This window comes from Mobula birostris, chromosome 10, assembly GCF_030028105.1.
Source record: "Mobula birostris isolate sMobBir1 chromosome 10, sMobBir1.hap1, whole genome shotgun sequence".
Taxonomy (NCBI): domain Eukaryota; kingdom Metazoa; phylum Chordata; class Chondrichthyes; order Myliobatiformes; family Myliobatidae; genus Mobula; species Mobula birostris.
This window is the reverse complement of record NC_092379.1, coordinates 21,473,652-21,499,238: the sequence shown is the minus strand read 5'-3', so window position 1 is coordinate 21,499,238 and position 25,587 is coordinate 21,473,652. Positions and strand designations below refer to the sequence as shown.

At 45.0% G+C, this 25,587-nt stretch overlaps 1 gene segment (V, D, J or C); it reads right to left on the bottom strand.

Annotated features, from left to right (window-relative positions):
• Window positions 1-303: 303 nt before the first annotated feature.
• LOC140203897 (immunoglobulin heavy constant gamma 4-like) overlaps window positions 304-25,587 on the bottom strand; it is a 37,011-nt gene continuing 11,727 nt past the window's right edge. Inside the window, 1 exon segment of the C gene segment in view lies at window positions 304-851. Coding sequence covers window positions 840-851 — 12 coding nt within the window.

Sequence of the window (25,587 nt, the reverse complement as noted above, 5' to 3'; positions counted from 1 at the left end):
AACATCTTGCTCTGGGATGTGTAATGGGGTTCTGAGAAACTCTTCCAATGAGCCTCTGTGCTTTCCTGAATATCTTTCTTGGGGTGCAGCACCCCAGTGTTCCCACTGTGAGAAATCCCTTATGAACATGAGCAGTACGTGTGGGGCTACACTCATATATTACCGGCTGGGAATCTCTCCGATATTTGTCCCGGGATGCATTACCCACTCGTACGTGGAGGCAGATGGAATCTCTGCAGTGATGAGGGAACTAAGATGGGCTGAATGGCTTCCCTCAGTTTTATCAACTCCAGTCACTTCATGTTCTCCTTTTCTTTGTTTTTAATGAATAAAATTTCAAATCATGACATGACATAAACTCCAGTGGAAAAATGGAAGAAAAGCTATAGGCAATGATTTGTACAACATCTGATTTACAAAATTTGACAGAACATCCTCCACCACACTCCCCCTCCCCATGTCAACTTCTTGCTCCATAACAATAATAACCACTTCCTCAACTCCCTCTTCTCCATCACTAAACACACCCCCATTCCCCTGCTCCCCATTCCCAAGCCTTAACCCTGCCTTCCTCTCCCCTCCTGTAAACCCCCTCCAGTGTCACATATCCTGCCATTTTCCCAATGTATCATCCACCGCTGTCCCTCCGCCCACCGAACCGGCTCTGTGCCCCCATTTCCCATCTGGCATCCCCGGTACATTTAGAGGTTTATTTCCTGAAATGAGCAGTTACAGTGCAGTAGCCTCGGATTGCCGAGTGAGTGAGATGGAGACTCCATTTCCAAACATCGCAGCCATACGGGGATCTCTTGACTGAATGTGGGGCGTGTGTCTGCTGGTCACTGCTGAACCTGAAATATAGACAGGAGAGTATGATATTGTGTGTGACAAGGTGCAGCACAGACATTAACCTGTGAGGACAGGTGAACTAAATAACATCTCATTCCAGGAGATGAAACCCCATGAAGAGGTGTCTGTCAGTATTCTCCAAAATCAACCGGAAACAAAAAATCTGAATACCAGTTGGGAACTTTAGAATGATCCACAGTTGGGCGAATGTTTTAGTTCCTGAGTAAAACCATAAGAGACTGGAGCAGAATTCGGCCATTTGTACCTTCGAGTCGGCTCCAGTATTTCATCATGACTGATCCAATTTCCCTCTCAGCCCCAGTCACCTGCCTTTTCCCAGTATCCCTTCATGTCCTGACTAATCAAGAATCTACCATCCTGTTCCTTAAATATACCCAGTGACTTGGGCACCACAGTTGCCTGTGGCAACAAATTACACAGATTCACCCCTCTCTGGCAAAAGAATTTCCTCCTCATCTCTGTTCTAAATGGACGACCGTCTAGTCTGAGGCTGTGTCCTCTGATCCTAGACTCCCCCACCTGAGGAAACATTCTCTTCACATCCACTCTGTCGAGGAATTTCAACATTCGATGGATTTCAATGAAATACCCCCCTCATTCTTGTGAATTCCAGTGAATACAGACCTGAGCCATCAAACATTTCTCATATGATAAGCCTTTCAATCCCAGAACCATTTTGTTAAACTCCTTTGAACCCTCATCAATGTCAGCATATCCTTTCTTAGATAAGGTGCCCAGAACTGTTCACCGTACTACAATTGAGACCTCACCAGTGCCTTCTAAAAACTGAACATTGCATCCTTGCTTTCATATTTCAGTCCTTTAGAAATGAATTCCACAGACTCAACTTGCAAATTAACCTGAATGGAATCCTACACAAGGCCCTTTGGACCTCAGATTTCTGAATTTTGTCCCCATTTAGAAAGTAGTCTATGCTTTTATTTCTTCTCCCAAGGTGTATGATCATTCACTTCCCAACACTTTATCATATCTGCTACTCTATTGCCTATTCTCCAAATCTGTCTAAGTATTTCTGTAGCCACTCTGCTTTCTGAACTCTATCTGCCCTTCCACCTCTCTCAGTATCATCCACAAACTTGGCCCTAAAAGCCATCAATTTTGTAATCCAAATCAAAGTTGATGAGGGTCAGGCGGTGAATGTTGTCTATATGGACTTCAGTAAGGCCTTTGACAAGGTTCCAGATGGAAAGTTAGTTAGGAAGGTTCAATTGTTCAGTATTAGTATTGAAGTGGTAAAATGGATTTGGATGGGTGACGCCAGAGAGTACTGGTGGATAACTGTTTGTCAGATTGGAGGCTGGTGACTGGTGGTGTGCCTCAGGGATCTGTACTGGGTCCAATGTTGTTTCTCATAGATATTAATGATCTGGATGATGGGGTGGTAAATTGGATCGGTAAGTATGCAGATGATACTCAGATCGGTGGAGTTCTGGATAATGAAGTAGGTTTTCAAATCTTGCAGAGAGATTTAGACCACTTAAGAGTGGGCTGAAAGGTGGCAGATGAAGTTTAATGCTGATAAATGTGAGGTGCTGCATTTTGGAAGGACTAATCAAAATAGGGCATACATGGTAAATGGTAGGGCATTGAAGAAAGCAGTAGAACAGAGCGATCTGGGAATAATGGTGCATAGTTCCCTGAAGGTGAAATTTCATGTGGATAGGGTGGTGAAGAAAGCTTATGGTATGCTGGCCTTTATAAATCAGAACACTGGGTATAGGAGTTGGGATGTAATGTTGAAATTGTACAAGGCATTGGTAAGGCTAAATGTGGAGTATTGTGTACAGTTCTGGTCACCGAATTATAGGAAAGATGTCAACAAAATTGAGAGAGTACAGAGAAGATCCAGTAGAATGTTACCTGGGTTTCTTCTCCTAAGTTACAGAGAAAGGTTGAACAAGTTGGGTCTTTATTCTTTGAAGCATAGAAGATTGAGGGGGGACTTGATAGAGGTATTTAAAATTATGAGGGGGATAGATAGAGTTGACGTGGATAGGCTTTTTCCATTGAGAGTGGGGGAGATTCAAACAAGAGGACATGAGTTGAGAGTTAAAGGGCAAAAGTTTAGGGGTAACATGAGGGGGAACTTCTTGACTCTGAGAGTGGTAGCTGTGTAGAACGAGCTTCCAACACAAGTGGTTGAGGCAGGTTTGGTGTTGTCATTTAAAGTTAAATTGGGTAGCTATATGGACAGGAAAGGAATGGAGGGTTATGGGCTGAGTGCAGGTCGGAGGGACTAGGTGAGATTAAGAGTTCGGCACGGACCAGAAGGGCCGAGATGGCCTGCTTCCGTGCTGTAATTGTTATATGGTTATTGACATTTTACATGAAAAGATGTGGTTTCAACACAGCAGCTAACCAGAAAATGCTCCCTTTATTCCTACTCTGTGCCTCCTACCAATCAGAGAATGTTCTATCCATGCTAGTATCTCTCCTGTAGTACCATGGGGTGTTTGGCAATACACACACAATGCTGGAGGAGTTCAGGAGGTCTGGTAGCAACTATGAAAAAGAGTAAACCGTCAAAGTTTCAGACTGATGTAAGATCTTGGCCTGAATCATCGTTTGTTTACTCTTTTCCATAGATGCTGCCTGGTGTTACCCTGCCTTTCGAATATTTCTTCTTTGGGATGCACCTACATTGTGTCTTTCAAATTGCTCCCAGGATCTCCAGCCATTTCTGCTCTGCCATCATCCCTGCTCGTGTCCCTTTCCAATCAATTTCGGCTAGCTCCTCTCTCATGCCTCCGTCATTCCCTTTACTCCACTTTAATACTGACCTTAGATTCTCCTTTTCAAATTAATAGTAGTGTGAATTACATCATGTTATAATCATTGGCTCCCAAGCATTCCCTTACCTTAAACTCTCCACTCTATTCTGGTTCATTGCACCACACCCAATTCTGAATATCTAATTGCCCAGTGGGCTCATTCACCACCTACTCTTTAAAAAATCTCGTAGGCACTCTACAAATTCTTTCCTTTGGGATGCGGCACCAAAATAATTTACTACAGCACGGGCCATTTGGCCCACACTGTTGTGCCAAAACAGCGATAAAGGAAATCAAAAACACCCAACATCAATCCCTCCCACCTACTCCATGTCAATATCCCCTGTTCTTCCCTACATCCACTTGCCTATCCAAACACCTATCATGTATTTGCCTCTACCACCACAGCAGGCAACACATTCCAGCCATCCTCCACTCTCTGATTATAAAACTCACCCCTCATATCCCCTTGAACCTTCCCGCTTCACCTAAAATTCATTCCCTCTGGTAATACATATTTCAACCCTGGGACAGAGATACTCTCTGTCCAGCGTATCTTTGTCTCTCATAAACTTGCAAACCTCTATCAGAACGCACCCCCCCACCTAAGCCTCCAACGCTCCAGAGAAAACAACCCAAGTTTATGTGGACTCTCCTGATTGCATGTTCCCTCGAAACCAGGCAGCATCCTGGCAAACCTCTTCTACACCCTCTCCAAAGCCTCAACATCCTTCCAATAGTGGGGCAACCAGAACTTCAGTCTGATCTAACCTGAGTTTTATAAAAGTTGCAACATAACCTGACAGTGCCTCGAATATTAAAAAAAAGCATTCTTTAAACCTTGTTAACCATCTTATTGACCTGTGTAGCCACTTTCAAGGAGTATGAACTTGGACCCCAAGATTTCTCTGCTTAACAACACTGTAAAAGACCTTGCTCTTAAAAATGTACTGTCTCTTTTCATTTGCACCACCCGGGATGTGACACCTCGCATTTATCTGGATTAAACTCCATCTGCCATTTCTCAGTCCACATCTGCAGCTGATCAATGTTGTGCTGTATTCTTTGCCAGTCTTCTACACTGTCAACAACTCCACCATTCTTGGTATCATTCACAAATTTACAAACCCACCCGTCTGCATTTTCATCCAGATCATTTATATACATTACAGACAGCAGAAGTCCCAGCACAGATACCTACAGAAATCCACTAATTACAGACCTCCAGCTTGAACAAGTCCCCTGAACCATTACCATCTGTCTTCTATGCGCGACCATTTTGAATCCAAACAGCTAGTTTGCCACGGACCCCATGCATCTTAATCTTCTGGATTAGCCTCCCATGGGGGACTTTGTCAAATGTCATCCTAAAATCCACATAGACAACAACTACTGCCCTACCCTCATCAATCTGTCTTGTCACCTTGTCAAAAAACTCTATCAAGTTGTAAGTGCTGACCTGCCACGCATAAAGCCATGCTGTCTCTCCCTAAATTAGATCATGGCTTTCCAAATGCTCAGATATCCTATCCTTATGATTTTTATTGGACAATTTCCCTTCAATTGAAGTGAGATTTACTGATCCATAGTTCCCAGAATTTTCCCATGTTCCCTTCTTAAATTAATGAGAGAGGACACAAAGATTCTGGTCAAGGGCCCAGCAAGCTCACCTTTTGCATACTTCAAAAACCTGGAGTAAATCCCATCTGGCCCTGAGGACTTATCAATCTTAATCATGATTAGGCGGCCCAACACTTCCTTCTCCTTGACCTCTAAATACCCTACTGTAATTATATACTCAGCACTGATCTCTTGGTCCTCCATATCCTTTTCCTTGGTAAATACTGAACCAAAGTACTCACTTGGCACCTCATTCACATTCTCTGCATTCAAGCAACTGCTCCCCCCCCCCCCACTTATCCTTGAGTGGTCCCACCCTCTCCTGAGTTATTGTCTTACTCTTGGTGTCTGTATAAAATGCCCTGAGATTCACCTTAATCCCACTTGCCAAGGACTTTTCATGGCCCTTCCTGGCTTCCCTCATTCCCAGTAGTTCGTTCTCGTTTCTTTACACTCCTCATGTGCTTCCTTTGATCCGAACATCTGAAACTTTACATACTTCTTCTTTTCCTTCTTGACTAAATTCATCACCTCTCTGGATATCCAATGTTCTCTTATACTTCCATCCCCATCCTGCCTTCGAACAGGTACATACCTTTCCTGTACTGTGTGCAATTGCTCTTTAAACACCCTCCATTCTTTAAGAAGGGAGGAAGGCAAAATAAAGGAAATTATAGGCGAGTTATCCAAAACTTAGTGGTTGGGAAGTGTTGAAGTCTCTTTCTTTAGGATGAGGTTTTGGTGTATTTGGAGACAAATGATAACATATGTCAAAGTCAGCGTAGTTTCTGCAATGGGAAATCTTGCCTGACAAATCTGTTAGAGTTCTTTGAGGAAATAACAAGCAGGATGGACGAAGGAGAGGCAGTGAATGTTATTTCCTTGGATTTTGAAAAGTTATTTGATAAGGAGCAACACATGAGGCTGCTTTACAAGATAGAATTGAATAACATTACAGCAGAGATATTGGCATGGAGAGAAGAATGGCTGACAGGAGGCAGAAAGTGGAAATAAAAAGGGCCTTCTCTGGTTGGTTGTCATTGACTGGTGGTGTTCCTCAGGGGTCAGTATTGAGCGCTACTTTTCACATTGTTTGGTTATGATTCAGATAATGGAATTAATGGCTTTGTGGCAAAGTTTGTGGATGATACAAAGATAGGTGGAGGGGTAGGTGGTGCTGAGGAAGCAATGCAATTGCAGTATGACTTAGATAAATTGGAAGAATGGGCAAAAAGTGGCAGATGGATTACAATCTTGGGAAATACATGATAATGCATTTAGGTAAATACTTTATTCTTTATACTTTATGGTACTTAACACTTTATTGTCACCAAACAGTTGGTACTAGAACGTACAATCATCACAGCGATATTTGATTCTGCGCTTCCCACTCCCTGGATTACAAATATTAAATATTACAAATAGTAAAAATTAATAAATATTAAAAATTTAATTATAAATCATAAATAGAAAATAGAAAATTGGAAAGTAAGGTAGTGCAAAAAAACTGAGAGGCAGGTCCGGATATTTGGAGGGTACGGCCCAGATCCGGGTCAGGATCCGTTCAGCAGTCTTTTCACAGTTGGAAAGAAGCTGTTCCCAAATCTGGCCGTAGGAGTCTTCAAGCTCTTGAGCCTTCTCCCGGAGGGAAGAGGGACGAAAAGTATGTTGGCTGGTTGGGTCATGTCCTTGATTATCCTGGCAGCACTGCTCCGACAACGTGCAGTGTAAAGTGAGTCCACGGACGGAAGATTGGTTTCTGTGATGTGCTGCGCCATGTTCACGATCTTCTGCAGCTTCTTCCGGTCTTGAACAGGACAACTTCCATACCAGGTTGTGATGCACCCTAGAAGAATGCTTTCTACGGTGCATCTATAAAAATTAGTGAGGGTTTTAGAGGACAGGCCAAATTTCTTCTGTTTTCTCAGGAAGTAAAGGTGCTGTTGGGCCTTCTTGGCAGTGAACTCTGCTTGGTTGGACCAAATCAGGTCATTTATGATATTGACCTCGAGGAATTTAAAGCTTTTGACCTGTTCCACTTGTGCACCACCGACGTAAATTGGGTCGTGCGGTCTGCTACTCCTTCTGAAGTCAACAACCAATTCCTTCGTCTTGCTGACGCTGTGGGATAAGTTATTGTCTTCGCACCATGCCACCAGGTTCTTAATTTCCTGTCTGTGCTCAAACTCATCATTTCCTGAGATATGGCCTACAATTGTTGTGTCATCAGCAAACTTTTATATTGAGCTTGATGGAAACTTGGCTACACAATCATGGGTGTGCAGTGAGTACACAGTCTTGTTGGGCACCGTTGCTCAGAGTGATTGTAGAGGAGAGCTTGTCCCGTATTTTTACAGCCTGGGTCCTGTCTGTGAGGAAGTTGAAGATCCAGCTGCAGATCGGAATGCTAAGGCCCAGGTTCCGGAGTTTAGGAATCAGTTTATTTGGAATGATGGTATTAAAGGCAGAGCTGTAGTCAATGAAAAGGAGCCTTACGTATGCATCTTTATTCTCCAGGTCATCTAAGGAGGAATGTAGGGCCAGAGAGATGGCATCTGCCGTTGACCTGTTGCTCCGGTAGGTGAATTGCAAAGCATCGAGGTTGACCGGTAGGCTGTGGTTGATGTGTGCCATAACCAATCTCTCGAAGCACTTCATAGCAATTGATGTCAGAGCCACAGGTCGATAGTCATTCAGGCATGCCACCTTGCTCTTCTTCGGCACTGGGATTATCGTTGTCTTCTTAAAACACGAAGGAATCTTAGACTGAAGCAAGGAGCAGTTGAAGATGTCAGCAAACATTCCAGCTAGCTCACTTGCACAGGCCTGGAGAACCCGTCCTGGGACGCCATCTGGGCCCGTCGCCTTCCTTGGATTTATCTTCAGGAAGGCCCTTCTAATGTCCTCCTCGGTGATGACGAATCTCGATGCCACCAGGTCCGGTTCATCCGGAGGGAGCGGGACGCTCCTCTTCTGTTCGAATCTTGTGTAGAATACGTTGAGTTCATCAGGAAGAGAAGTGCCACAGTCATTGATATTCCTAGCCTTTTCTTTGCGCACAGTGATCTCATTTAGACCCTGCCATAGTCTACTGGCATCCCTTTGGTTAGCCTGGGCTCGATATTGCCTCTTGGCGCCCTTAATGGCTTTCCGGTGTTCACGCCTGGACTCCGTGTAGCGACTGGTATATCCAGACCTAAGAGCTGCAGCTCTAGCCTTTAAAAGGGACTTCACCTCATAACTCATCCAAGGTTTCCGGTTAGGGAATACCCGGATCGTCTTGTGAGACACACAGTCCTCCGTGCATTTCCATATAAAGTCCGTGGCAGCTGAGGCATACTCATCGAGGTTAGCTGCCGAGCCCATGAATACTAACCAGTCCACCGATTCAAAGCAGTCACGGAGGACCTCACCTGTTTCCTCCTTCCAACGCGACACTACTTTTGACAGCGTGAACTCCCACTTCAGTTTCTGTTTGTAAGCCGGGAGGAGGAGTACGGTCTGATGGTCCGATTTTCCGAAGTGAGGTCGTGGTGCTCGGACACTGTGACACTGACAAGCTCCTGCAGCCCGGACCTGGAACACTTGTCAGTGAAGTGTCGTCCCTACTATCTGCCACGGAAATTCACTGTGTAGCAGTGGTCAAGTATATTCGGGCCTGCAGTGGGGCAGGAGACATGTTGGTATAACTTTGGCATCGCATTTCTGAGGTTGGCCTGGTTAAAGTCCCCAGCCGTAATCGTAAAGCCTCCGGATACCTGGTCTCAAGTTCACTGATGTTGGCATACAGTATGTTCAGAGCACACTCCACGTCCGCCTGGGGGGGAATGTAGACCGCTGTCAGTATGACCGAGGTGAATTCCTTAGCAGATAGTAGCGACGACACTTCACCGACAAGTGTTCCAGGTCTGGGCTGCAGGAGCTTGTCAGTGCCACTGTGTCTGATCACCACCCAGTGTTGATCAGTAGGCAGACACCACCTCCCTTTGTCTTGCCTGAAGACGTCGTGCGGTCCATCCGATAGATCGAAAACCCCTCGGGTCAGATGGCACAGTCAGGGGTGGCGGGGGAGAGCCAGGTCTCAGTGAAACAGAATACACAGCAGTTCCTCATCTCCCTGCAGTAGGTGAGTCTCCCTTTAAGATCATCCACCTTGTTCTCTCTGGCTTGCACATCAGCTAGTAGGATGGTGGGCATAGGGACCGTGAAGCCCCTCAGCTTCAATCTGACCAGCAGCCCAGCTCCTTTACCACACTTCCTCGGTAAATAGTGCATCTTTCCAGGTTTCCGTCGATATCAGTGTGTTGTTCTCAGCTCTTTGAGATAGGTGGACGCGTCCCGCGGGAATCAGCAGGCCGCGTCGTCGTGCGCTCCGGGTCGGGCCGAGTAACGGGGGAGGCTCCGCTGCCACTTCCAGCTGCCGGGGACCTGGGCTGTCGATTGGATCGGGCCCCGAAACCGACTCTTAATCCCAGAGGGCCGGGCTCCTGGCTGAAACAAGTCCGTAAACTGAGCCACGGTTGCGGAGCCTTCATTCCAGGCGAGCCTCGGGCTCGATTTCCGAGGTTGGCGGTGGAGGTCTCATCTTCCGGTAGCTGTGGATGGCCACCAATGGAGCTTCACGGTGGTCGCTCCGGGGAAGCGTCTGCGGCACCTTGAGGTCTCCGCCGTCACGTCGGTGTGGTCATCTGCGCCGGAGAGGTGCTGGTCGGAATGGGTCGTGTCTCCAAGCGCTCCTGCACGGTGGCAGACCGCGGGTCTCCGGGAACGTGGTCGGGTCCAGGTGCGGTCCGGAGTTTAAGAAGCAGTTCTGGCGCGGTGGTCTCCATCTGGGTCAGTAGCTTCGCCAGAGTGTTGTTGATCTTGATCTTGCTAAATTGGAGTTTTAGAAGGGTTTCTCAGTTACAGGACAGTGGCGAGGGCAGTTTGCTCGGGAGAGCTTGCGCAAAGTCGCCGGTTACAGGCACCATCTTTAACGGATATGGAACAATGGAACAATAGTGCGAACTATTATCTAAATGGGGAAAAGGTTCAAACAACAGAGGTGCAGAGGGACTTAGGAGTCCTCTTGTAAGGCTCCCAGAAGGTTAATTCACGGGTTGAGTCTGTGGTAGAGAAGGCAAATGCAATATTAGCATTTATTTCAAGAGGAATAGAATATAAAAGCAAGGAGATAATGCTGAGGCTTTATAAGGCACTAATCTGGCCACATTTGGAGTATTGTCAACAGTCATGGGCCCCTTTTCTTAGAAAGGGTGTGTCTTCATTGGAGAGAGTCACAAGGATGATTCTAGAAATGAAGGGGTTAACATATGAGGAGCGTTTGGCAGCTTTGGGCCTGTACTCGCTGGAACTTAGAAGAATGCGGACAGATCCCATTGAAAACTACCGAATGTTGATGGGAGGAGATAGGGTGGATGTGGAGAGGATGTTTCCTATGGAGGGAGTAAGCAGAACAAGAGGGCACAGTTTCAAAATTGATGGGTGATCTTTTAGAACAGAGGTAAGGAGGATTTTTTTAATCCTGAGAATAGTGAATCTGTGCAATGCTCTGCCACAGACTGCAGTGGAGGCCAATTCTGTGGGTATTTTTAAAGCAGAAGTTGATTATTTTCCTGATCAGTCAGGGCATCTGAGGATATGGTGAGAAGGCAGCTGTATGGGGTTGAGTGGAATCCAGGATGACCCATGATGGAATGGCAGGGTAGCCTTGATGGGCTGAATGGCCTAATACTGCTCCTGTCTCACGGTCTTTTGTCTAATGTGGACTTGCCAGAGAAAAGGTGTTCCCAATTAATGCCAATTAGCTCTTCTGTCAGTTAGTCCTGACGAAGGGTCTTGGCCCGAAACGTCGACTGTACCTCTTCCTAGAGATGCTGCCTGGCCTGCTGCATTCACCAGCAACTTTGATGTTTGTTCACAATTAACGCTTCTTAGTTCCTGCCTAATGCCCTTGTAAATTTCCCTATGTCAATTTAAATCTCTTCCACAAGGACCACACCTATCCTTGTTGATAGCTATCCTGAAAGTTAACGATTTGTGGTCACGATTCCCGAACTGTTCACCCACTGAAAGGTCAGTCACCTGGCCAGGCTCCTTCCCCAAAACCAGGTGCAGTATGGCCCCTCCTTTCATTGGACCGTGCACATATTGATTTAAGAAACCTACTTAACAAATTCAAACCCATCTGAGCCCCTTACATTAAGAAGCCTTCCCAGTTTATATTAGGAAAGTTGAAATCCCCCATGATACCAACCCTATTATTTTTACATTTTTCTTTAATCTGATTACACATCTGTTCCTCAATGTCCCAGTGGCTATTAGGGGGTCCATAGTACAATCCCATCAGTGTGATTGCACCCTGTCTAACCCTGAGTTTCACCCAAATCGACTCAGTTTCTGACCCCTCCATTATGTCTCCTCTGAATGCAGCTGTGATATTGTCCCTGATCAGGACTGCAACTGCCCACCCCCTTACCTACTCCTCTATCTTTTGTAAAACTCCAAAAACCTGGCACATTAATCACTCATTCCTGCCGCTCCCTCAACCAAGTTTCAGTAATGTCTACGACATCGTAGTTCCATGTACTGATCCATGCTCGAATTTCATCATCCTTACCCATAATAATCCCAGCATTAAAATAAAAACACTTCAAGCTATCTGACCCATTCTACCTGTTATTTAAATTTTGCCTTTCAATACTATGCCTGACATCTAACTTCTGGTCAGATCCATCCCCTACCGATCTGGGGCTCTGGTTCTCAGCCCCCTAAAAAACTAGTTTAAACTCTCCCAAGCAGCATCAGCAAACCTCGAAGCCGGGATATTGGCTCCTCCGCCCCCCCCCCCCACCCAAAGTTCAGGTGCAACCCATCCCAATCTTCCTGCATATTGAAATTCCTGAAGACAGTTTTAACATTGCACTTGTGACATGCATTTTCTATCTCCCATTGTAATTTGTAGACCACATCTTTGCTATTCTGTTCACAGGTCTGTATATAACTCCCAGCAGGGTCATTCACCCTTGCAGATTGTTAGCTCTACCCAGAGTGATTTGACACTTTCTGAGAGCCACACCATGCTCACTGCCTACCTGCCTGTCCTTTCAATACAATGTGTATCCTTGGACATTAAGCTCACATCTATAATCTTTCAGCCATGATTCACTGATGCCCACAATGTCATACGTGTCAATCTGTTGCTGTGTTTCAAGTTCATCTAGCTTATTCTGTATACTGTGTGCATTCAATTATAACACCTTCAGTCCTGTGTTCATCACTCTTTTTTGATTTTGTCCTCCTTTTAAATTTCAACTCACTCATTGACTGCAATTTTAGCCTACCATCAGCCTCTGCTTGCTAGCAGTCTCACTACACACTGCCTCTGTTTGTAAACCAACAACTATCAGCCCTATCACTCAATTTCCCATCTCCTGTCAAATTGGTTCAAATCCTTCTGAACAGCACAAGCAAACCTGCCCACCAAGATATTTATCCCCTTTGGATTCACACGCTACCCATCCCTTTTGTATCAGTTGTAACTTCCCCAGAAGGGATCCCAGTGATGCAGAAATCTAAACCCCTGCCCCTGCATCAGTTCCTCAGCTATGCATTCATCTGCCAAATCATCCTATTTTTTCAATAGCCTGTTGTTCTCTCAATACAACTCTTGCTTGATTTTCTTGTTTTAGTTCACAATTATTGCCCGAAATTCACATTCACATTCTTCCACCTTTTGCTTATGAAGAGCCAGAAGATCTAACATATCGATGCAACTTCAAAGAAGGCACAACAGCTGCTATATTCCATTAGGAGCTTGAGGAGATTTGGTATGTCACCTGAAACAATCACAAATTTCGATAGATGTACCATGGAGAGCATTCTAACTGGCTGCATCATGGTCTGGTATGGGGGTGCAGGAGGGAGGGGCTACTGCATGGGTGAGAAATAAACTGCAGAGAGTTGTAAACTCAATCAGCTCCATCAAGGGCACTGGCCTCCGTAGTACCCAGGACATCTTCAAGGAGTGATGCCTCAAAAAGGCAGCATCTATCATTCGGGACCCCCATCACTCAGGTTATGCCTTGTTCTCATTGCCACCATCAGTATGGAGGTTCAGAAGCCAGAAAGTTCACACTCAACGATTCAGGGACTTCTTTCCCTCTGCCATCTGATTTCTGATTGGAAATTGAACCCATGATCGCTACCTCACTACTGTTTTATTTCTACTTTTGCACTGCTCATTTAATTACATACCTACATATATATACACACACGCACAATAATTCACAGGTTTTTACTCTCTTATTATGCATTGCATTGTACTGTAGCCACAAAGACAACAAATTTCATGACATATGTCGGTGAGATTAAACCTGATTCTGATATATCTGAAAATGTACTGGAATGCCAGCTGTTTGAAAAGGCTGATTGCAGAATGTCTGAAGAAACAAGTGATCAGGAATAACAAATATAGAAATCAATCAGGATGTGGATCTTTTATGTGGCAAGATTGTAGAAGGGATAATGACAGCGACAACAATAAGTATCCCAAGGAAATGGAATAGAGCTGAAAAGAAAATGGTGCCGTGGTGGAGAAAAGATTGTGGGGAAACAATTAGGCATCGTAATAGAGCCTTTAGAATGGAAAAGAGGACACACAATTTTCCAAAAGTAATTGAGAATAAACATATGCAGCAATAGTAAGAAAAACAATTTGAAAGGTGAAAGAGGAATATTGGAGTACGATTTGTGACTCCGGAGGAATACAAACACCCATTGACAGTGATTGGAAGATGATAAAAAGAATGAATGGTGTCACCAGGGACATTGGATACCCAGAATTATCTATGGGGAAGGTTTGATTTTAAGTTATATGAATTGGGAATTTGAGGTTGAATGCTAAATTGGATAAAGGATTTTTAAATTGGCAGACCTATCACGGTACGACCAGGGAAATCAGTCAAGTAAGCCAATTATGGAAAAGAGAACTCCTCAGAGAAGTGTTGTTAGTCCATTACTATTTACTATCATAATTAATGGTATATTTTCTAATATAAATAGTTGTATTGGAATTTCATTGTGTGGATGATGGAGCTATGTGGAAAAGGGGTGGGAATGTGAAATTTATAACACGGAAACTTTAAGAGACAAAGGTTAACATAGAAACATAGAAAATAGGTGCAGGAGTAGACCATTCGGCCCTAAGAACCTGCACCACCATTCAGTATGATCATGGCTGATCATCCAACTCAGAACCCTGTACAAGCCTTCCCTCCATACCCCCTGATCCCTTTAGCCACAAGGGCCATATCTAACTCCCTCTTAAATATAGCCAATGAACTGGCCTCAACTGTTTCCTGTGGCAGAGAATTCCACAGATTCACCACTCTCTGTGTGAGGAAGTTTTTCCTAATCTCTGTCCTAAAAGGCTTCCCCTTTATCCTCAAACTGTGACCCCTCGTTCTGGACTTCCCCAACATGGGGAACAATCTTCCTGCATCTAGCCTGTCCAATCCCTTTAGGATTTTATACGTTTCAATAAGATCCCCCCTCAATCTTCTAAATTCCAACAAATATAAGCCTAGTCGATCCAGTCTTTCATCATGTGAAAGTCCTGCCATCCCAGGAACCAATCTGGTGAACCTTCTTTGTACTCCCTCTATGGCAAGGATGTCTTTCCTCAGATTAGCGGACCAAAACTGCACACAATACTCCAGTTGTGGTCTCACCAAGGCCTTGTACAACTGCAGTATTACCTCCCTGCTCCTGTACTCGAATCCTCTTGCTATGAATGCCAGCATACCATTCGCCTTTTTCACCGCCTGCTGTACCTGCATGGCCACTTTCAATAACTGGTGTATAATGACACCCAGGTCTCGTTGCACCTCCCCTTTTCCTAATCGGCCACCATTCAAATAATAATCTGTTTTCCTGTTTTTGCCACCAAAGTGGATAACCTCACATTTATCCACATTAAATTGCATCTGCCATGAATTTGCCCACTCACCTAACCTATCCAAGTCACCCTGCATCCTCTTAGCATCCTCCTCACAGCTAACACTGCCGCCCAGCTTCGTGTCATCCGCAAACTTGGAGATGCTGCATTTAATTCCCTCATCCAGGTCATTAATATATATTGTAAACAACTGGGGTCCCAGCACTGAGCCTTGCGGTACCCCACTAGTCACTGCCTGCCATTCTGAAAAGGTCCCGTTTATTCCCACTCTTTGCTTCCTGTCTGCTAACCAATTCTCTATCCACATCAATACCCTACCCCCAATATCCTGTGCTTTAAGTTTGCACACTAATCTCCTGTGTGGGATCTTGTCCAAAGCCTTTTTAAAATCCAAATATACCACATCCACTGGTTCTCCCCTATTCACTCTACTAGTTGCATCCTCAAAAAATTCTATCAGATTCCTCAGATATGATTTTCCTTTCATAAATCCATGCTGACTTTGTCCGATGATTTCACTGCTTTCCAAATGTGCTGTTATCACATCTTTGATAACTGACTCCAGCATTTTCCCCACCACTGATGTTAGGCTAACCGGTCTATAATTCCCTGGTTTCTCTCTCCCTCCTTTTTTTAAAAAGCGGGGTTACATTAGCCACCCTCCAATCCTCAGGAACTAGTCCAGAATCTAAAGAGTTTTGAAAAATTATCACTAATGCATCCACTATTTCTTGGGCTACTTCCTTAAGCACTCTGGGATGCAGACCATCTGGCCCTGGGAATTTATCTGCCTTTAATCCCTTCAATTTACCTAACACCATTTCCCTACTAACATGTATTTCGCTCAGTTCCTCCATCTCACTGGACCCTCTGTCCCCTACTATTTCCGGAAGATTATTTCTGTCCTCCTTAGTGCAGACAGAACCAAAGTAGTTATTCAGTTGGTCTGCCATGTCCTTGCTCCTCATAATCAATTCACCTGTTTCTGTCTGTAGGGGACCTACATTTGTCTCAACCAATCTTTTTCTTTTCACATATCTATAAAAGCTTTTACAGTCAGTTCTTATGTTCCCTGCCAGTTTTCTCTCATAATCTTTTTTCCCTTTCCTAATTAAGCCTTTGTCCACCTCTGCTGGACTCTGAATTTCTCCCAGTCCTCAGGTGAGCCACTTTTTCTGGCTAATTTGTGTCCTTCTTCTTTGGAATTGAGACTATCCCTAATTTTCCTTGTCAGCCATGGGTGCACTACCTTCCCTGATTTATTCTTTTGCCAAACTGGGATGAACAATTGTTGTAGTTCAGCCATGCGATCTTTAAATGCTTGCCATTGCATATCCACCGTCAACCCTATAAGTGTCATTTGCCAGTCTATCATAGCTAATTCACGTCTCATACCTTCAAAGTTACCCTTCTTTAAGTTCAGAACCTTTGTTTCTGAATTAACTACGTCACTCTCCATCTAAATGAAGAATTCCACCATATTATGGTCACTCTTACCCAAGATTGCTAATTAACCCTTCCTCATTGCTCAATACCCAGTCTAGAATAGCCTGCTCTCTGGTTGGTTACTCGACATGTTGGTCCAAAAAACCATCCCGCATACATTCCAAGAAATCCTCTTCCTCATCATCCTTACCAATTTGGTTCACCTAATCTATATGTAGATTGAAGTCACCCATTATAACTGCTGTTCCTTTATTGTACGCATTTCTAATTTCCTGTTTAATACCATCCCGAACCTCACTACGACTGTTAGGTGGCCTGTACACAACTCCCACCAGCGTTTTCTGCCTCTTAGTGTTATGCAGCTCTACCCATATCGATTCCACATCCTCCCGGCTAATTTTCCTCTTTTCTATTGCGTTAATCTCCTCTCTAACCAGCAATGCCACCCACCTCCTTTTCTTTCATGTCTATCCCTCCTGAATATTGAATATCCCTGAATGTTGAGCTCCCATTCTTGGTCACCCTGGAGCCATGTCTCTGTGATCCCAACTATATCATATTCATTAAAAACAATCTGCACTTTTATTTCATCCACCTTGTTACGAATGCTCCTTGCATTGACACACAAAGCCTTCAGGCTCGCTTTTACAACACTCTTAGCCCTTATACAATTATGTTGAAAAGTGGCCCTGTTTGATTTTTACCCTGGATTTGCCGGCCTGCCACTTTTACTTTTCACCTTACTACTTTTTGCTTCTACCCTCATTTTACACCCCTTTGACTCTCTGCACTTGTTCTTATCCCCCTGTTGTGAACTATCCTCCTCTCTCCTAGTCTCTTTAATTTGATTCCCACCCCCCAACTATTCTAGTTTAACGTCACCTCAGTAGCCCTCGCAAATCTTCCCTCCAGGATATTGGTCCCCCTTGGATTCAAGTGTAACCCGTCCTTTTTGTACAGGTCACACCTGCGCCAAAAGAGGTCCCAATGATCCAAAAACTTGAATCTCTGCCCCCTCCTCCAATCCCTCAGCCACGCATTTATCCTCCACCACATTGCATTCCTACTCTCAGTGTCGCGTGGCACAGGCAGTAATCCTGAGATTGCTACCTTTGCGGTCCTTTTTCTCAACTCCCTTCCTAACTCCCTATTCTCCTTTCAGAACCTCTTCCCTTTTCCTACCTATGTCATTGGTATCTATATGTACCACATCCTCTGGCTGCTCACCCTCTCACTTCAGGATATGTTGGACGCAATCAGAAATATCCTGGACCCTGGCACCAGGGAGGCAAACTATCATCGGGGTCTCTGGACTGCACCCACAGAATCGCCCATCTGACCCCCTTACTATCGAGTCCCCTATTACAACTGCCCTCCTGTTCCTTTCCCTACCCTTCTGAGCTACATGGCCGGACTCTGTGCTGGAGGCACGGCCACTGTCGCTTCCCCCAGGTAAGCTGTCCCCCCCCAACAGTGCTCAAACAGGAGTACCTATTGTCAGGGGCACAGCCACCGGAGTACTCTCTATTACCTGACTCTTCCCCTTCCCCCTCCTAACCGTGACCCACTTGTCTGCCTCCTGTGGCCCCGGTGTGACCACCTGCCTGTAACTCCTCTCTATCACCTCCTCACTCTCCCTGACCAGACGAAGGTCATCGAGCTGCAGCTCCAGTTCCCTAACGCGGTCCCTTAGGAGCTGCATCTCGGCGCACCTGGCGCAGATGTGGACGTCCGGGAGACTTGGAGATTCCAGGGCCTCCCACATCCGGCACCGAGAACAACAAGCTGCCCTCACACTCATACTGCCCCTCTCCTCAAATAACAACAAAAAATGAATGCCAAATCCTCTTCGCCTCACCCGTTTCCGCCTGAGCCGTTAAGGTGGAAGATTGGGCATGAAAATTGGAATTCAGATTTTCAGCAGAGAAATCCAACACAATGCTTTTCAAAAGGAGGAGGACAGAACAACACTTGAAACTAAACCTTTGGTATAGAATTAGAACGTGTGGGAAGTTGGTGAGATAAAAGCCTCACATAGTCAACACATATTAAAGGTAAGAAAGTGCTAAATGTTATGAGGTGTTTAACAGGAAAGGAAAGGGAAGCTGATAGGAAATCCTTGAAAGCAATATATATAGGATTAATAAGATCAATACTGAACTATGGATGTATGGTATAGGATCAGGATCACACTGTGTGGTCAATAAACTGGATATAATTCAAAGTCAAGCATTAAGGTTAATCAGTGGGGCAATGAGGACAACACCAGTGGTGGCAATGCAGGTGGAGTTGGGAGAGACACCTCTGGAACTGAGAAGAGCTCAGCTTGTGGTAACATATTGGTGAACCTACAAGGGCCTGGAGAAAATCATCCAAGTAAGCAGCTTCCAGATCCATGCTGGGAAATGGAAAGAAGGAAATCAGAAGTTTTGCATGGACTATTGAGGGAAAAGCAGAAAGAATAGGAGTTAGTAAAAAGGCAGTGAGTGAAACAGTGCCTTTTCCTGGGTTGTCTCCATGACTGTGTGAAGCACCAGAAGTGGATCCTGAATTATTCAAAAAGAGATAGAAAAATAGAGAAGTGATCTTAAATGGTGCAGTGGAATCTTATGTAAATAATAATTATTATGGATATTTACAAATGTCCACACATGCTTCAAAAGGGCAATAGTAGATGAGGGATAGGATTGGTAGGGTGAGAGATGAGAGTTGTAATATTGTCTGATTCAAGCACAGGAATCAGGAGTCTAAAATATTTACATTCAGCAGAAAGACCAGATATTTTATGTGAGCTAATACAATCCTTATTTCGACTTGAAATAATATCCAAAAAGCAGTGAGATGGTTGAGAAATGCAGGAAAGAGCAGGGGGAGGAGGTGATAACATCAAGATTGAGGTTTGGGCACAGGGTTGAAGTACTGTTTTTAAAGAAGAAACAAAATAATGGGAGGTGTGGATATTGTAATCAACAGGATATAATCAAGAGCGGGGATGGTTGATTTTAGAGTTATCACAAAATAAAATTCAATTTAACATTAATAGCATTTTGCAGAAAGGGTCGCAGGATTATTGCTTTAAATATATAATGCAGTTCCTTAAGAACATACGTCTGATAAAATTTGATACAAATAAGATATGGGGTCAGATATAAAAATGTGGGTCATGATTTGCTCACCCACACTACTTCAGAAGGTGTTGGTAATTCACCTTAAGGCTTTTTGCCAACTGCCATAAAAACCTCAGAAACCGATCGACGATTGAAAGGCCCCGAAGGGGTTGATGTGGAGAGGATGTTTGCAGGAGTGTCGGGATGTAATCGTACACAGGCCATTCCCACCACAGGCTGTTTGCCGAGGGAAGACAGAGAAGGGAAACACCAGGGAAAAAGTCAGGTAGGCACAGTAAACCATATCTCCCACCTACCTGTTTCTATCCCTGCCGCCGTTGGTTAAGAGATCTGCTGGTCCTCCCAACCATTTTTCATCTGTTTTGAGAAATATGCAGACCGCCTGTCTCTATTGGTTGGCGGTCTGCATGTTCCCTCCAACCACGTAGGTCAGGCTAACTGGCCTATAATTTTAATTCTTCTGTCTCTCTCCCTTCTTGAAGAGTGGAATGACAATTGTAATTTTCCAGAATTCCAGAACCATTCCAGAATCTAGTGATTCTTGAAAAATCATGACTAATGCCTCTACAATCTCTTGAGCTACCTCTTTCTGAACCCTTGTGTGTACACCGTCAGGTCCAGGTGACTTATCTACCTTCAGACCTACCAATTTCTCAAAAATCTTCTTGGTAGTAATTGTAGCCTCACACACTTCATGACCCTGATGCCTGGATCTTCTACCTGACTGCTAGTTTCTTCCTTAGTGAAGACTGATGCGAAATATTTATTCAGTTCATCCACCATTTCCTTGTCCCCCATTAGTACCTTTCCAGCATTGTTTTCCAGTGGTCTGATACCCTCTCTCGCCTCTCTTTAACACTTTACGTATCTGAAGCAACTTTTGCTGTTCTCTTTAATATTATTGAGTAGCTTACTTTGCCATTCCATCTTTTTCTTCTTACTGACTTTTGTACTTGCCTTCTGTTGGTTTTAAATGCTTCCCAATCCTCTAACCTCCCACAAATGCCAGCTCAATGATATGCCCTCTCTTTGGCTGTTATGTTGCCTTTGACTTCCCTTGTTCGCCATGGTTGTGTCATCTTGCCTTTTGAACACTTCTTCCTCTTCAAACCCCCATCTCAATCCTCAGGCAACAGCAGCGAGGCATTACAGAGGGTTATTTCCCTCTTGAAAATAGACTTCGAGGTTCAGTGTAAAGGATTCTTAACCCTTCCTTTCGACCTGGCAGCTGGATTCCATAAGCTTGGCTGTGAGTTCCCCAGACTGTTCAGGTATTTGCTCGGTCCTCTCCTGAACTAGAGGACATGACTAGATAAGTGTCTGGACTCGCAGAGTCCTATTGACTGGAAATGGCTTGTTTGTCCTTAAGGGCAGGACTTGGTCTCGACACGGTCTCAGGTTACCTCAACACTGAAGGCTGCCCTCTTATTAGTTCTTGGTCACAGGAGAGTCTGGGTCTCGGAATACCATGGTGCAAACAAACCCTGTTATCAGGACTGGACCAAGCAATGATTCTGCCCTTCCTCCAGTCCATGGATGGGTTACACTGGGACAGCCCAGGGTACCAGAGGATCAGCGATATGAGTGGAGAGTCAATAATGTAGAAACTAATGTCTGCATGATCCCCTATCCTCATCTTCAAATCCACAGTCTGTTGCTGGATCTTCCCGGAACCTAGTGGGTGACCATCCAAGACAGTTGCGGGTATGTGTTGGCTCAACTCTCACAGAGGTATGTCGAACCAATGGGTGGTTCTTAAATCCAGAAAATAACCCACTGCCCCAGAGTCCAGGCAGCTCTCACCTGCTTTAAGTTTTTACCCCGGGTGAGCTCTGCCTTCAGCATGAACCCAGAGTCAATTGTATTGGGAGTAGTGACAGTCCTCCTGAATCTGGACGGTCTTAGCCGTCTCGACGGTTGCAGCCTGGGATATTCGGCCTGTCAGTAAAACCACAACAATGACTCTGACGCCGGGACCTTTCATTGGCAGAGAGTCCAGCACAACTGACCTGCAGGGGTTCGACTGGATCTTGAGCAAGCAAAGGGCTGGTTATGGTCCGAGGTTGTGGGGTGGAACTGTGATGTGTAGGGTCTGGGCACAGACTGGCTCACTTTGATTTCTTGAAGTGGTCCCACTTTTGCTCTGCTGGACGATTATCGAGCTGGATGGACTGGTCACTCAAAACCTCTCAGATCTCAGTTGGCTCTCCCAAGGCGAGGCGTCCTTCAGTTCATCCATGGTTTTGGAACATGGCCACGGCCTCCCCATTCCAACCACTCTTCTGGGCCAAGGTCCAAAATTCGATTGCGCTGTCGGCCGTGGACCATCCCCCCGTTGAATCTTCATCAGCCGGTCTGAGTCTCAGCTGGCTCCAGTGAGGTGATTAAACACCTTCCTCATGGCAGCCATGAATTCCTCTGAATCTGAACAGATCTCAGACCGATGTTCCCAATGCGCAGTGGCTGAGGCCAGGACTTTTCCAGTCCTGGAGAGATAATGAAGGCCACTTTTCCTCCCTCTGAAAGGAACCGAGGTAAATGAAGGAAGGTTCTGCTCATGGTATCAAATTAGAGCTGAGCACAAAACAAATGTTGGATGATAGCACAAGTCAGCTTACCATTGAACACCGAACCTCTATTCAGCTGTTCCTTAAATACTCAGTTCTTGGCACCCAAACATGATTATCAATTCTGATCCCTTAAAGGGGCCATGCCAGCTATCCGTACTCCCGGAAGCTGGTGCAGTTGGGAGTGTCTCGTAACAAAGACTTCTGGCTGTTCATGCTCACCATTGAGAATACCGTGGACACAATCTGTGACATCATGATCCTGACATCAGGGATGCAGCATACCATCTGTGTGTCTCTATCGCGTCCATAGAACCTCGTCCTGTTCCTCTGACTAAGGAATCTCCTATCATCACTGCATTCCTCTTCGCCTTTCTCCTCTACTGAGCCACATCACCAGACTCAGTGCCAGAGACCCGGTCACTCTGGCTCCCCTTCAATAGTATCTAAAGTTATAGATTTACTATTGAGGGGAACAGCCACAGGTGTTCTCTGCACTTCTTGTACATTTGCCCTCCTTCTCCTGACAGTCACCCAGACACCTGTCTCCTGCAACCTTGGGGTAATCTCCTCCCTGTAGCCCCTGTCTATCACTTCCTCAAACCTGCCACTTCTTTGACCATTCTCCTGATCTTTCTAAATATTTTTGTAGCCTCTCTCTTTCCTCAACTTTGCCTTCCCCTCCTCCTCTCTTTATATCATCTGCAAACTTGGACATAAAAGCCATCAATGCCATTATCCAAATTATTGACAGTTGACATGAAAAGAAGCAGTTGGAACACAGACCCTTGTGGAGCACCACTATTCACTGGCAGCCAACCAGAAAAGGTCCTCTTTTGTTTGCCTACTCTTTGCCTCCTGCCAATCAACCAGTGTTCCATCGATGCCAGTATCTTTCCTGGAATACCATGGGTTCTAAGGCAACACACATAAAATGCTGAAGGAGCTCAGCAGGCCTGGCAGCATCTGTGAAAAAGAGTCAGCAGTCAATGTTTCAGACTGATGAAGGCTCTTGGCCCAAAACATTGTTTGTTTACTCTCTTCCATAGATGCTGCCTGGCATCATCCCACCTTAAGAATATTTCTTCTTTGATGCACCTATCTTGCGCCTTCCAATTTGCTCTCAGAATCACCTGCCATTGCTGCTTTGCCATCATCCCTGCTAGTGTCCCCTTCCAATCAATTTTGGCCTTCTCCTCTCAATGTCTTCTGCACTATCCCTGGAATCTCCACCAGTCTTGGAATCATGCACAGATTTACTAACCAACCCATCTTCATTTTCATCCAGATCATTTGTATACATTACAAGCAATGTACATCCCAGTACAGACACCTGTGGAACTCCACTAATCACAGACTTCCAGGTTGAACATGTCCCTTCCACGACTACCCGCTCTCTTTTATGTGTAAGCCAGATAATTTGCCACATATCCCATGCATCTTAATCTTTTGGATTAGCCTCCTATTGGGGACTTTGTCAAATGCCTTATTAAAGTCCATGTAGACAGCATCCACTGCCCTGCCCTCAGCAATCTGTCTTGTCACCTTGTCAAAAAATCCAAGTTGGTAAGGCACGACTTGCCCCAAAGAAAGCCCTGCGAGCTCTCCCTACTTAGGTCATGGGTTTCCAAATGCTCAGATAATCTATCCCCAAGATTTTTCTTCTGCAATTTCCCTTCAACTGATGTGAGACTCACCAGTCTATAGTTTGGAGAATTTTCCCTTGTTCCCTTCTTAAATAGAGGTACAACGTTAGTCTAAATTGATTTCAGCAAGGCATTTGATAAGGTGCCCCATGCAAGGGTCATTGAGAAAGTAAGGGATCCAAAGGGACCTTGCTTTGTGTATCCAGAACTGGCTTGCCCACAGAAGGCGAAGAGTTGTTTAGACAGGTCATATTCTGCATGGAAGTTGGTGGCCAGTGGTATGCCTCAGGGATCTGTTCTAGGACCCCTTCTCTTCGTGATTTTCATAAATGACTTGGATAAGGAAGTGGAGGGATGGGTTAGTAAATTTGCTGATGACACCAAGGTTGGGGGTGTTGTGGATAGTGTGGAGGGCTGTCAGAGTTTACAGTGGGACATCGATAGGATGCAAAACTGGGCTGAGAAGTGGCAGATAGAGTTCAACGCAGGTAAAGGTGAGGTGGTTCATTTTGGTAGGTCTAATATGATGGCAGAATATAGTATTAGTGGTAAGACTTTTGGCAGTGTGGAGGGTCAGAGGGACCTTGGGGTCCATGTCCATAGGACACTCAAAGCTGCTGCACAGGTTGACTCTGTGGTTAAGAAGGCATATGGTGCATTGGCCTTCATCAACTGTGGGATTGAGTGCAAGAGCCGAGAGATAATGTTACAGCTGTATAGGACCCTGGTCAGACCCCATGGAGTACTGTGCTCAGTTCTGGTCACCTCACTACATGAAGAATGTAGAAACTATAGAAAGGGTGCAGAGGAGATTTACAAGAGTGTTTCCTTCTGAGAATATGTTGAGTGAACATGGCCTTTCCTCCTTGGAGCGATGGAGGATGAGAGGTGACCTGACAGGGGTGTACAAGGTGATGAGAGGCATTGATTGTGTGGATAGTCAGAGGCTTTTCCCCAGGACTGAAATGGCTAACACGAGAGAGCACAGTTTTAAGGTCCATTGAAGGAGGAACAGAGCAGATGTCAGGGGTAAGTTTTTATGCAGAGTGGTGAGTGTGTGGAATGGGCTGCTGGACAGGTACATGGAGCTTAGAAAAATAGAGGGCTATGGGTAACCCTGGGTAATTTCTAAAGTAAGTACATGTTTGGCATAGTATTGTGAGCCACAGGGCCTGTATTGTGCTGTATGTTTTCTAAGTTTCTATGTAACATTAGTCCTGAAGACTTATGCATCTTAATTCCTTTTTGGAGGCCCAACACTTCCTCCGCCTTCACCTCTAAAAGCCCTAGTTTATTTATACACTCAGTACTGATCTCCTGGTCCTCCACATCTTTTTCCTTTGTAAATACTGAAGCAATGTACTCATTTGGTACCTCACTCACATTCCCTGCATCCAAGCAAAAGTTCCCCTCTTTATCATTGAGTGGTCCCATCCTCTCCCAAGATATCCTCTTGGTCTTCATGTATGTATAAAACGCCTTGAGATTCACCTTAATCCAACTTATCAAGGACTTTTCATGGCCTCTTCTGGCTTTCCTAATTCCCTTTAGTTCCTTTCT